Source organism: Eptatretus burgeri, chromosome 2 (genome assembly GCF_056783735.1).
Source record: "Eptatretus burgeri isolate ZD-2024b chromosome 2, Ebu_testis_v1, whole genome shotgun sequence".
In the NCBI taxonomy this organism is placed as follows: Eukaryota; Metazoa; Chordata; class Myxini; order Myxiniformes; family Myxinidae; genus Eptatretus; species Eptatretus burgeri.
The window spans coordinates 80,923,251-80,937,389 of NC_140962.1; the positions used below are offsets into that span (position 1 = coordinate 80,923,251).

General features: G+C 43.8%; 1 protein-coding gene across 1 annotated transcript in view; it reads right to left on the reverse strand.

Moving 5' to 3' along the window:
* Positions 1-14,139, reverse strand: part of UBXN4 (UBX domain protein 4) — a 77,044-nt gene that overhangs the window by 42,954 nt on the left and 19,951 nt on the right. The window contains exons 6-7 of the mRNA XM_085870020.1: positions 14,003-14,096; positions 8,366-8,420 (exon numbers count right to left, since the gene is read on the reverse strand). Of these exons, the coding sequence (XP_085726146.1) occupies positions 8,366-8,420; positions 14,003-14,096 (149 nt within the window). The remainder of the gene's footprint in view (positions 1-8,365; positions 8,421-14,002; positions 14,097-14,139) is intronic.

Here is a 14,139-nt window from a genome sequence, read left to right on the forward strand (position 1 = left end):
GAAGCAGCATATTCAAGGTAGAATGACCTGGTCTGAAATCTAATTGATGAAGTTGTGGAAAAGAAGATGTTTTCATGAAAATGAGAGATTAGGAGTGGGAGGCAGTCATCCCCTTTTAAAAGAGATACTGCCATGGGGAGCACAACTTGAGGTTTGGGCATAGTCACGATGCTGCATGGCCAGTTTGGTGTGGCTCTGCTTGTGTGTTTCTGAGAAAAAGTTTTGAATGAAATACCAATATTTGGGGTAAAACCCCCCTTTAACCACTTTTAATTGGGTGGATCCAGATGGGGAGCACAACCTCATGAGACCTTACTGTCCTGATGCATTGTCCCAAATTTGGTCTGGATCGCTCAGGTAGTTTTGGAGAAGACGTTTTTGTGAAAATGAGCGATTCGGGGAGGGGGCCCATGGCATCCTTTCCAGGGGAGATACAGCCACGAGGTGCACAAGTTAAGGTTAGGGCATGGTCCCGATGCTTCGTAGCATGTTTTGGCTGGATCTGTTTGGCTGTTTCTGAGAAGAAGATTTTTGAATAAAATTCCAATATTTGGTGAAATGCACCCCCACACCCCTTTCACCTCCTTTTTGGGGTACATCCAAATGGGGAGCACAACCCCATGAGACCTTGCTGCCCTGGTGCATTGTACCAAATTTGGTCCATAATGGGTTGAGTAGTTTGTGAGAAGATGTTTGAGTCAAATGTTAATGGATGTACGTACACCGGGAACCACTCAATGACCTTATTTTGGAGAAATAACCTAACAAATAACAGGGGATGGAAAGCAAGGGGGAAGGGGTTGAGTGGGGAGAGGGGAGGTGACTGCTCAGTACATTTAAGTGGATTAGTATGTATAGCATGCTATTTTGTAGCATTACAGTAGTCATCATCATAATCATCGTTTCACGGCCGTTTCCATACTTTCCTGTGTCAGCCGTGGTTCACCTAAAGGCTGCTTTCCAAACTGCACGATCCCTTGCTATCCCTCATGCTCGGCCTTTAACTCTAAGATCATGTGACATCTTTTCCTTAGGAAAAGGGTACATTTCATCAGACATTGGAGAAGTTCTATTTGTTGGTGGATAGTTTAAATTAAAATAGTCTGGGACACGTGCAGTAACACACCGTCCTCAACAGTCCCGATTTGTTTTGGAATGATCCAGTATCTTTCCAACTAATACTTTTATTGTTTTGTCAGCTGATACACGAGATGCCACATCAAAGGAATCTTCTCCACACTCTCTTTGGTGATTGTTTGAATGTACGCATCATAAATAAAGATGTGCCGCTTGATGTCAAATTAAATAAATTTGAAATTTGTTCACGTTATCAAAAAAAAATTAATAACAATAAAAAAAAATTAAATCTCTGCATGATCAAATGTTGGCCTTGTTTGTAGAAAAGAAATGATGTATTAAATTTATGTATGGTACTGCAGTGGACACTCACCTCATGGCTGTTTTCAGGCAACACAATCCTTTGCTTGCCCTCGTTAGGCCTTTAACTCAAAGATCGTCTCTCAGCGACACATCCCACGTTTCCTCGAAAGGGCCTATTGCTCTCCTTCCATTCACATTCATTTTTATACACCTCTTCACACAGCTGCACACCCCCATCCTTTCCACATGTTCGAACCATCTCAACCTACCCCTTCACTCGGTGTTCCAAAAATATGAAAGTCTGATTTTTGCTGCTCCCTGATTTTGCCTTTGTTCCAATACCCCCATTAAGAACTTATAGGTCAAAAATGAACAAAATTCCATGATATTTAGGGGTTCCTCAAGTTGGCACAATTTTGGTTCATCTTGTTACGGCTGTGGAAATTCGCATTACACCATGAAGGGCCCGTAGGTGAGATATCTCTAAGTACATGTGTCGTTAGCCCCAAATCCGTTGTCGAGAGGGTTTTATTTGGTTCATTCGGGCTACGACGCTTTGAGATAGCCGTTTTTCTGAACCAGCCACGTCTCAACCGCCATCACACAACCACCTTAACCACCACGCCAGCCATTGTCACCAACAACAACCATGCTCCAACCCTCAGACAACAACAACAACGCCAACAGCCACGACCTTTACCTTCAACTCAATCCCGCAAACCGCATCACCGTCATTCCCAAACGGCACCATAACCATCAAACCACCACCGATAAACCCTCCACCACCCTCACCTCTCTCCTTCTACGGCCATTCCCGCACCACCTGTGAACACTGAGCGTCGAGCTGTCTTGGGCTCGTTTAGCGATACGCACCGAGCCGCGAGGCAAATAGCGGCCTTTCCGAAGAATTCGGATCAAGAACGCCACACGCCCACTTCTGATCCGTCCAATTAGCAAGCGCGGAGCGGCTTGGCCCCGCCTCCAGGCGCGTCTGTGTGAAGTCGATATATGCAAATTCTAGGATCAGGGGAGGTTCACGCCCACTTTTCCTCCGTCCAATGGGCAAGCGTGGCTCCGCCCCCGAGGTCATCCTGATCCGGATATTTGCATATTGTTTTCTCCTGCCGGCCTATAAAACGGTGAGCGCAAGGCAAATTGTGGCAGAGTGTGGCAGTAGCAGTGTGTGTCGGTAAGGCAGAGTGAGTCGAGTCATCGGTGTGGCAGAGAGTGGAGTCGGGTGGCGAAGTCATCGGTGTGGCAGCGAGTTGGGTTCTGCAGTCGGCTGAGGAGAGTTGCGGGAAGAGGCAAAGGAGCTCGGGTCCGAGGCGAGAAGGACGGCGGTCGGCGACGAGGTCGCGGTGCGAGATCGCTCGTCGCAGGACCCAAGCCAGCCAGCCATTCTCCTCCCCCAGGGCATCAACAATTCCCCCTATCCCCGGCGCTGAGATAGTGCAAAAAGGGGGCCCCGTTCACACCCCACTCCAAAAGTCGTGCCAACGAAACCCGCCAAGGAGCACGGAGTCAGAGCACAGCCACGCGGCCACATCTGCGGCTCGTCCGCCAATGCGTCACGAGGACGCGGGTAGGACCCCCCCCGGTCTCGCAGACCTGGCCGCTACTCCAGGTCACGCGCACATATTGGCCTCCAGGCCTGTCTGCCCCCTTGTCTATGAGGGTGGCTTCTTTCCTTTGCTTTTGCGTAAATGTGTTGGCGCCGTCTGTAAAGTAGAACTGTATAAGTGTTGCCGTGTGTACGCATATTCGGTAGTAACCGAGTCATTGTTGCTTTTGTTTTTGTTGCCATATTTGCATTTTGACTGTTTGACTGTATATGTGTGCTTTCCGTGTGTCGTGTAAATAAAGTGCTTGCATGTTGAACTGTGCCCGTTTCGCTTAGTCTCCTTGCTTTTAATTGACCCTCCATTCTGCTTCACGTAAGGGGTTCGAAGTGGGCTTAATACGCCCAGTAATTAATCGGAACCGTCAAGGCCGACGATAACACCGCTCGGTTATCACTGTAGCACGGAACGGACCGCTTAAGCGGTTCGTGTCCGGGGTCAGCCTGTGGCGTGGTACTATCGCCCGGTCGACCATCCGCGCAGGTACTTAGGTAGATTGAATTTGGCGAGCAACCCTATCCTGCGCGGGATGGGCAATTGGCACGATCGTGGTGGGGTTAAACCCCCACCCGTGACTAGCTCCCGGCGTTGGTCCGAGAGGGTCACGACTGAATTGTCCGTCCGGTGGGCGACGTGCCGCGATTCGAGTCACGTGGCCGTCTGCACGCCGGCGGGCACGAATTCGCAACAATATTTACAAAATACACGTAATTTGCACAATGTAATATACTATTCTAAAAAATTCTTGATCTTTTGAACATGAAAAAAATCAAAATACAGTGACAATGTCTTTACAGAAATATATCATGTCAATAGTTCAATGTTCAGTCAATTCAAATGTCACTTATATTGTTAAAGTGGCCTTAGTAGGCTTGGAATGGCCTATTGGTGGGCAGCCACAACCTGAAGCAAGTATTGAACCTGCTCCTCATCATGGGTCAAACTGCCATTATATGCTGTCATGAATGCTATGCCACGCTCAGCAATCATTCACCACTTTGAGTCTTTGAACAGCCTCTTCAAACTTCACATAGACTGGATCTTCTGGCCACAATAGTGGTTGCTTGACCAGGAAGTTGTGTGCCTCCTCTTACCCATCCATTAGCAGCAAATCGAAGATTTTTAGAGAACGTTGGCTGACATATTATTCCAGTGGCATGGCGTAGTTGAAAGACTTTCCATCCAGTTACAGTTTGGCAAATTTCAACAATATTGTGCCAACTTGAGGAACCCCTAAACATCCTCCAATCTGCTTCATATTTGGTGTGTATGTTTCTACTGTCAAATGGAACAAAGGAACACCCAGGGAGCATGAATATTCATACTTTTATTTTTTACCCCCTATTATGAAGCACCCTACCCTACACGCAACCTCACTAATGCTTTCTAAACCTAACCTATCTCTTATATGCATATCTATTATTTCCTTGCACAATGTACTTCAAATGTTGTCTGCCAGCACGCACTGGAGTTTAATTTTGGCAGAAGATAATACAAGCCGGCATACCACTTTAAAAAAAGATTGCTGAGCCCGGCTCTACAACATTTTCCTGTGCACATTGTACGACGGCTTGACATTATATCTCTGTCATGCCAGCCAGGGGTCATTCCATGTCAAATCATCAAAGAATCTGCCGTCATCTCTCAGATTTTTGTAAAACTTTGGGAACCAATTGGGACCCCTGAAAAACGGCAAGAACTCAAATATTTTTGCTAACAGCCTCTTCATTAGTGAGATACAGACTAACGAAATTTTGACTAATTAGCACGACGTCGCGAATTCAAATGGCCATATCTTTAAAAGTATAACACCTAGAGAGCTGGTTTTGGTGTCATTTTAAAGGTATTTTCATGCCCTATGAATTTGTCTGGGCAACATTTTCCTACCTCCAACCACAAAAAGTTATCACAAAATATAAACTTCAATCATGAATCCCCAAAAAATGTATCCTTCAAATTTCCTCAAATTCATCCCAGAGGTACCTTATGATGTCAAGAAGCTTTCACATAAGTTTTGTGATGGGCACTCCAATAGTTTCTGAGATATGAGCAATAATGTACATGGACGTATGGCATATAGGTTCGAAAATCAGCATTTGTAATGTATAAAACAATCATTCTAACCTAGCCATGACAGGGAACACAGGGAACGACCATCAATTGCTTTGAAGTATCATATACTTTCATTTTCAACTGGGCCTGAGGGGAAGAAACAAGTGCTGCTGTTGCTGCATTGAAGAGGAAATTGAAAGCCTAAGTCAGGTTAGTGAACACTGTGTACTTGAACTCACTTATTGATTGTATAATACATTACAAATGCTGATTTTCGAACCTATATGCCATACGTACATGTACATTATTGCTCATATCTCAGAAACTATTGGAGTGCCCATCACAAAATTTATGTGGAAGCTTCTTGACATCATAAGGTACCTCTGGGATGAATTTGAGGAAATTTGAAGGATACATTTTTGGGGATTCACGATTGAAGTTTATATTTTGTGATAACTTTTTTGTGGTTGGAGGTAGGAAAATCTTGCCCAGACAAATTCATAGGGCATGAAAATACCTTTAAAATGACACCAAAACCAGCTCTCTCGGTGTTATACTTTTAGAGATATGGCCATTTGAATTCGCGACGTCATGCTAATTAGTCCAAAGTTCGTTAGTCTGTATCTCACTAATTAAGAGGCTGTTAGCAAAAATATTTGAGTTCTTGCCGTTTTCCATGGGTCCCAATTGGTTCCCAAAGTTTTACAAAAATCTGAGAGATGACGGCAGATTCTTTGATGATTTGACATGGAATGACCCCCAGGTGTGTTCACAAATGTAAAGTGCAATGTGTGCTTGACGAGAGGAAAGTCAGTATTGTATCAGGATTGAGGAGATAAGGTGCATGAAAAAAAAGACCTCACAAAGGAATGTGAACACTTGGAAAAAAGAAGAAAAAAACGTAACGTGAAACATTACACAACAGCAATATAATCTCTAAACCAGACATTGGAGAAATTCCAAATGCGATTAATTTTAAAGTGGATGCCGATGAGGGTCATTCTGTGGACAAGAGTCTGGGTTGGAGTTCAATGAGATGTTCACACCAGGATAGGTCTACGGGCGCCCCCACGCTCGAACACTTTATACAGAATAAAAATGAGTTTTACAGAGTTAGTGCATTAAAGCTAACGAGAGTTATAATGTTCTGTTATGTGGATGAATAATGGTATAAAACAAACCAACCCAGGGACATGATTTTGACCAGGTATAATTCTTTATGCAGGTGAAATTGAAGTGCAAATAAATACACTGCGAGGTTGAAAATGGATTAAATGGCAGCTTGGCAATCTTGCAAGACATTACGAAGAATTAGAGTTCAGTTGTTTACAACTACAGGGTGGGACATAAAACATAAGGGCAATACCCCTGGGCACTCATGTGGTAGAATAATGATACTGAGGAGGAAGTCCACATGGGACGGAATCATCAAATTGTACCAATGAACTAATGTTAAAGCAAATACCTATTTTGGGGGGCAACTCCCCTGTACACTCCCTTAGACCATGACTTTTTTTTAATGGCATGAACAAACTTTGGTACATCACCGGTGATGAAGGTTGCGGTCAAGTTTCATCAAAATTGTGTGTGTAGTTTCTGGGGAAAAAAAGAAAATGCATATTTTGGGGGCACCCTCCTCCAGCCCCACCCCCCATAAACTCCCTCCGTAGACCCCCTCCGACCCTTTTTTAATGCCGTGAACAAACTTTGATACATCACGGGTGACAAAGGTTGTGGTCAAGTTTCATCAGAATTGCATGTGCAGTTTCTGAGAAGAAAGCAAATAGCTATTTTGGGGGGCAACCCCTGTCGACCTCAGGGCCCATTTTTTAATGCCATGAATTAACTTTAGTACATATATGGTGATTAAAGTTGTGGGAAAGTTTCATCGAAATCGTATGTGTAGTTCCTTGCAAAACTCCTGAGATAATCTGAATAAATGCATCTTTCAAATCAGCAATTGTGGTTCTTTTCAGCTGAAACACTCCCTCAAATAGTTTCTGTAAAGAATCCGACAAGTTTTGAATTTTTTTTTAACTCTCCCTTTGACCAATTCCTAACCCTTTTATGAGCCTCGATCATGTACAAGATAGAATGAAATCCAGCAGTGACAAGTCAGGGGATCTGGGTAGAAGGTGAGGTGGGTGGGGGGGGGGAGGAGGAGCGTAGAATTCAGTTTTGACTGATAAGGCAACAGGGACATTTTCCCTCAGCCAAGTGAGATTCATTTGGAGGTGTGTGATGTGGTTCCATGTTGTTGAAACCACAGATATTAATTATTTCTCATCTTGTTCCACAGGTCAGTCTTCAGCATGTGAAGATAACAATCTGATGCAACAGTGACTATCGTTTCGGTGGAAAGGTCTTCAACAAAATAGGACCACAGACTCGTTCTAAACTCAATCCACACTAGACGGTGATGTTTTTTGAGTGTAAAGCGAGGCTTCTTCATGTTCTTGGGACTTTTACAAAACCCCACAATGAGCAATTCTGTTTACTCATCATCCCAATTATGTACATGTAGCATCCATCAGAGAAAATAACCTCATCGATACTGAGGTCTTCATTTTCCAGTTCTTCAGAAAAGTGGTTACTAAATTAATGTACTTCTGTGATCATTTTCATGAAGTGCCTGAAAAGCTGAATTTTCTCAGGAAAACCCCCAATTTCTTCCTTCAGTATTCATCACATGATGTTCGACTGATTCATTTTCAGCTGGGTGTCATCTTGTTGATTAACGTGGACTCTTCTCCATTTGTTTCTGGGCAGTTCAAATAGTTTGGGACACGTACAGTAAAATGCCGTCATGAACAGCTCTTATTCGTGTTTTGTAATGATCCAGTATCTTTCAAACAAATACCTTTATTGTATTGTAAGCTGATACAAGAGATGCTACGTCAAAGGAATAGTCTCTGCACTCTCTTCGGCGACTGTGTGAATGTCCGCATCATAAATAAAAGATGTGCTGTTTGATGTCAGATTAAAGACATTTGAAATGTGTTCATGATATTACTAAAAAAAAAAAAAAAAAAACGAAAAAAAAACCTTGGCATGATCAAATGTTGCCCTTTTTTGGACAAAATAAATTATGTTGCATTAAACTTTCGTATGGTACTGCAGTAGACACTGAATATAATCAACCCAATGGAACAAGCTGCAAAAAATCCTCCAGCCATACAGTTTCTTGCTACTGAATTCATCAGTGAATGCTTTCATGTGTAAACCTCAATGAAGTCAAAGGAACAAGGTTTCATAAGGGATTGTTAGGTAGATGGTTTTAAACAGTGGAGTATGAAAGATGAATTAGGATATACCTCTTCTTCTTCTTTGTGTTTCTGTTCCCTCCGCTCTTCGAGCCGCTTTGTGAGCCTGGTGGAGAGCACAGGTCAAGATCAATGTAAAGAGAGAAAGAGAAAGAAAAACAAAACCAATAAAAACTTAACTTCACATTGAAATAAATAAATAAATATATATATATATATATATATATATATATATATATATATATATATATATATATATATATATATATATATATATGAGGCCCCGTGAGGAGGAGTGAAGTAAGCAACATTTTTTAATGATATGATGATGATAGGCTTGAATGATAGGGGAAGGGTTAAAATAGTGCTATATGGCATTAACTCCAAAATGGCCGATGTGTCCCTTCCATCACTTCTCCTCACGGCGCCTCGTGTGTGTGTGTATATATATATATATATATATATATATATATATATATATATATATATATATATATATATATATATATATATATATATATATATATATATATATATATATATAGACAGCATCGATTGGTGGTCTGTAGGATGACTTTAGAGGTGAGGTTGAGGAAGAGAGTGAGGGCTGAACCAAGGACCAGATGGTGGAAGCTGAAGGAGGAAGACTGTTGCGTGAAATTTAGGGAGGAGGTGAGACAGGCGTTGGATGGTGGTAAAGATGGGTGGGATGATTGGGCAACTACAGCAGAAGTGGTGAGGGAGATAGCTCGGAAGGTACTTGGTGTGACATCTGGACAGAGGAAGGAAGATAAGGAGACTTGGTGGTGGAACGAGGAAGTACAGGAAAGAATGAGGAAGAAGGGGTTGGCGAAAAGGAAGTGGGATAGTCAGAGAGATGAAGAAAGTAGGCAGGAGTACAAGGAGTGGTGGCGAAAGGCAAAAAGAGAGGTGGCAAAAGCCAAGGAAAAGGCATATGACGAGCTGTATGAGAAGTTGGATACAAAAGAAGGGGAAAAGGATTTATACCAATTGGCAAGACAGAGGGACCGAGCTGGGAAGGATGTGCTGCAGGTTCGGGTGATAAAGGACGCAAATGGGAATGTGCTGACGAGCGAGGAGAGTGTGTTGAGAAGGTGGATGGAGTACTTTGAGGAGCTGATGAATGAGACTGGAGACTGGAGAGAAGGGGAATGATAGTCAGTCGGAGTAAGACGGAGTACATGTGCGTAAATGAGAGGGAGGGTGGTGGTATGGTGCGGTTGCAAGAAGTTGAGGTGGGGAAGGTGGATGGGTTTAAATACTTGGGATCAACTGTCCAAAGTAACGGAGAGTGTGGGAGAGAAGTGAAAAAGAGAGTGCAGGCAGGGTGGAGTGGTTGGAGAAGAGTTGCAGGAGTGATTTGTGACAGAAGGGTAGCTGCAAGAGTGAAGGGGAAAGTATATAAGACGGTAGTGAGACCAGCTATGTTGTATGGTTTGGAGGCGGTGGCGCTAACAAAAAGACAGGAAGCGGAGCTGAAGGTGGCAGAGTTAAAGATGCTGCGATTCTCATTGGGAGAGACGAGGATGGATAGGATAAGAAATGAGTATATTAGAGGGACAGCACAGGTAGGACGGTTTGAAGACAAAGTGAGGGAGGTGAGATTGAGATGGTTTGGACATGTGCACAGGAGGGAAGCGGAGTATATCGGGAGAAGGATGTTGAAGATGGAGCCGCCAGGCAGGAGGAGAAGAGGAAGGCCAAAGAAGAGGTTCATGGATACGGTGAGGGCGGACATGCGGGTGGTTGGAGTGTCAATGGAAGATGTGGAGGATCGAGCGAAATGGAGACGGTTGATCCGCTGTGGCGACCCCTAACAGGAGCTAGCCGAAAGAAGAAGATATATATATATATATATATATATATATATATATATATATATATATATATATATATATATATATATATATATATGTGTTCAATCATGAGCAAGATGTAAAATTACACATCAAATAACCAACACCTCAGATGTTACAACACGTTTTGGAAATATGGCTCAACATTGGAGATCATTTCGTGCTGGCTTCCTGGTTGAATGATCAATTATGAAGGGCGTTTTGTTACGAATATGGAAACCATGTGCACTCAACATTCAGGTCCCAAAGTTACTTATGTCGATAAGTATGTGTAAAATTAGAATCCATCCCCTTCTTTCTAATGGGAATTACATGTATGCTACAGGTTATTTCTTTAGCTTGTTTTTACAACAACGACAACATCGCTCCTTCCACCATCGGCCTTCCTCATGTGCATGCATGCTGAGCGCAGACGGGGCGGGGCTGCCATCGCTTTGGCTGGAAGCTCCGCTCCAAAAAAGGGCATGGAATGTTTTCCTCTGCCCAATGAGCCAAGGGCGAGCATCACATGCGCGTTCCAGCAAATGGGAGGCGAGCGTGCCGAGAAAAAGAAATCGCTCGGGCCTGAAGGGAAAAAGAAAGAGAGGACGGAGACCGGGTGATCGTGGCGACGGCAGAGTGGTGGTCGACAAGTGTTCTGCGGGATCACGGCGTCGCGGTCTACGGTCCTTTGTGGTGGCTCACCGTGGTGGTGGTGACCGAACAGTGCGGCAGCCGAGCAGCCAGGGACAAGGGCCATGGACTCGAGTCCCACCAGTGGTTTCGGTCGGTGTAACCGCACGAAGCGGGAAGGTCCAAGGCAGGCTCTTACCTCCAGCTCACCTTCCCTCCGAGCTGGGGTATCAATAAAGGCCGCGGCCATCAATTATTTTGGGGGTGTATGTGTCTGTGTGTGGGCCCGTCTGATAAGTAGAATTGTTTAGTGCCTTTTGTTGTACATTATTTGCATTGCTTATTCGGATAACTCTGCTCTGTGTCTCTCTCTCTCTCTGCCTACTGTAAATAAATATGTTAAATGTTCCAGCTCGTTTCAGTGTTTCTTTCATTGGCTTAGCACGGTGTGTGTTGAGAAATAGCGAGGCAGTAAATTGTTCATTTGGACCGACAGGCCTTGGTAACCTCCGCTCGGGTTACACGTTTCGGGCACGGTAACGGCTCGTCCCGCTCGAGGTCTGTCGAGGGTGTGAATTCCACGGTAGCTTTGCCGCGTAGGTAATTAGGTATATTGGAGTTTGGTAATTGACCCTACTCCACGCGGTCAAATTATTGGCGATTCCTGGTCCTGTAAGGGACCCATGCCTTCCGGACTTATCCGAGGGTCACGACCTAAATTCCGGGTGTTCGGTGGGAGACGACTCCACTGCTCCACCTAGTGGCCCTTTATCGCCACCGATACCTGGCCCCGCAACAGTTTTAGCAATCTACTCAAATGAAAAAGTGATGGATTCAATGCTTAAAAAAACTGTCTAATGGATTATTACGAGGGGCAGTCAATAAGTAACCTTGAAATGGTGATATGAATTTGAGAATGTAATGTGTGTAGTTGTTGATGACAAATGTTGTATGGGTAAGAGTCATGTTTTGCCTGTTATAGATCTGGCAGCATTGAGCGTATGACGTCAGCAGAGCAGTTCCAAGATGGCGGCTCCCTTTGAAGCATGCACCAGGGAGGAGCAACGTTCCGTCATCCGTATCGTGGGAAGTGAGGGAGTGAATCCCAGTGAAATCCATCGTGGAATGAAAATGCAACAAGGTGACGCATGTTCATCGCTGCAGCAGGTGTACGACTGGAACAAGAAATTTAAAAGTGGAGTGTTTTTAGTTCGGGTGTGAGTTGTCTTGGCGCTCACTTTGCAGACACTTTGCGGACCCCCAGCAAGTTGTGAATTATATGGTGTGCTGAACCATGGCTAATGTTCAATTCAAAGACCACTTCATCCAGCATAATGCGACGGTTTTCCCTTAGCACACACTCAACTCCTGCAACCATTTCTGGTGTGTCGGCTGTGTGAGGCCGGCCTGAGTGAGTAACGTCTGCTACACTGGACACTACACTTTTAAACTTCCTGTCCCAGTCGTACACCTGCTGCAGCGATAAACATGCGTCACCATATTGCATTTTCATTCTACGATGGATTTCACTGGGATTGACACCCTCACTTCCCAAGAAACGGATGACAGAACGTTGCTCCTCTCTGGTGCATGCTTCCAAGGAAGCTGCCATATGCCCAATGTTGCCAAATCTAAAACAGGTAAAACATTACTCTTACCCATAGATAAAACATATGTTGCCTTCAACTGCACACATTACATTCTCAAATATATATCGCCATTTCAAGGTTACTTATTGACTGCCCCTCGTATATTGGCAGGCAGGCAGGCAGCCAAATAGACATACATGTGGGCAGGCAAAAAAACAAGTACAAAGATAGACAGATGCATGTAAACACCCAGGTATGTATACAGGCAAAAAGAGACAAAACCTTTCCTTGGTTTGTTTAATCACTATAATTTTAGAAGTGTCTGTTTGTTTTACTTATATGCATGCTTGAACCACTGGATGGAATGAGTTGAAGAATGGTGGTCGTACTCGAGTTGTGCACGGGAAGGTTTTAGGTGGTAAAACGATTCAGTCCCAGAAATTTGGGGTGGGAGGAGGATCTCGATGTATTTATGCAAATATGTATGTAATGCCTTGCATCGCTCCCGATGGAAGCGAGTATTACAAGTCATAACTAGAACGACACTCGATCGAAGGCATACCTCCACCAGGCTCAACAAATTAAGTTTTGTATCCCACTGATGGGCCGGATTTGGATCTGTACCTGGACCTGGACCTGAATCAAAATCTAATCAGCTTGTTCTTGTCAACTACCCAAATCATCCACCAAGTTTTGTGATAGCCCATCCAAAACTTTTGAAATATTCATGCTATGTTTTTGGCCACATCTCTCAACTAGAAGGGCACTCCGTGGAGCGCATACTTCCACCCCATAATGCCTTATCCATGGGAACATATCTGGCCCAATATATTTTTGAGATATCATGCTATATATCGTTTTTGAGCCCCATCTCTTAATTGAAGAATCACTTTAAAATTCTCGCAGTGGGATCCGGATTCGGATTTTCACCAAAATCGAATCGATTCGTCATGGTCACACACCCAACCTATCCACCAAGTTTCATCCGAATCAGTCAACAACTTTTTGAGATATCATGCTATGTATCGTTTTTGGCCCTATCTCTCAATGGTGAAGAATCACTTTTAAAATTCTAGTAGTCGGATCTGGATGCGGATCTTCACCAAAATCTAATCGGTTCGTCCTTGTCACATACCGAACCTGTCCACAACTTTTTGAGATATCCTGTACACAAACAAACAAACAGACAGAAAGGGGTGAAAACATAACCACCTTCACTTTGATGGTAGAGATAATGATGCAGAATCACTTAAAAATTCTCGTATCCAGATCCGCATCTTCACCAAAATCAAATAAAACCGTTCTCGTCATACACCCAACCTGGTCACCAAGATTCGTCTGAATCCGTCCATAACTTTTTGAGATAGCCTTCTCAGAGAGACAGACAGACAGACAGACAGACAGACAGACAGACAGACAGACAGACAGACAGACAGACAGACAGACAGACAGACAGACAGACAGACAGACAGAGGTAAAAACATAACCTCCATCCACCTTAGGTGGTGGAGGTAATAAAATACAACAATTTTGGGGGAATCATTCTGTCCATAATGACGGGTTCTTCGCTGGTGGATATAAGTCACAATATAGCAATACATCAAGCACACCTCTCAGCCTCGACATTCCTCTCTTCATCTGTGAGTGGGACATTCGTGGTCTCCGAATTTTTCTTGCTTTCAATGGGCGACTCTGCAGGAGGGGCTAAAATGACAAACAGAAAGATGCAGGTGAAGAGATATTATAA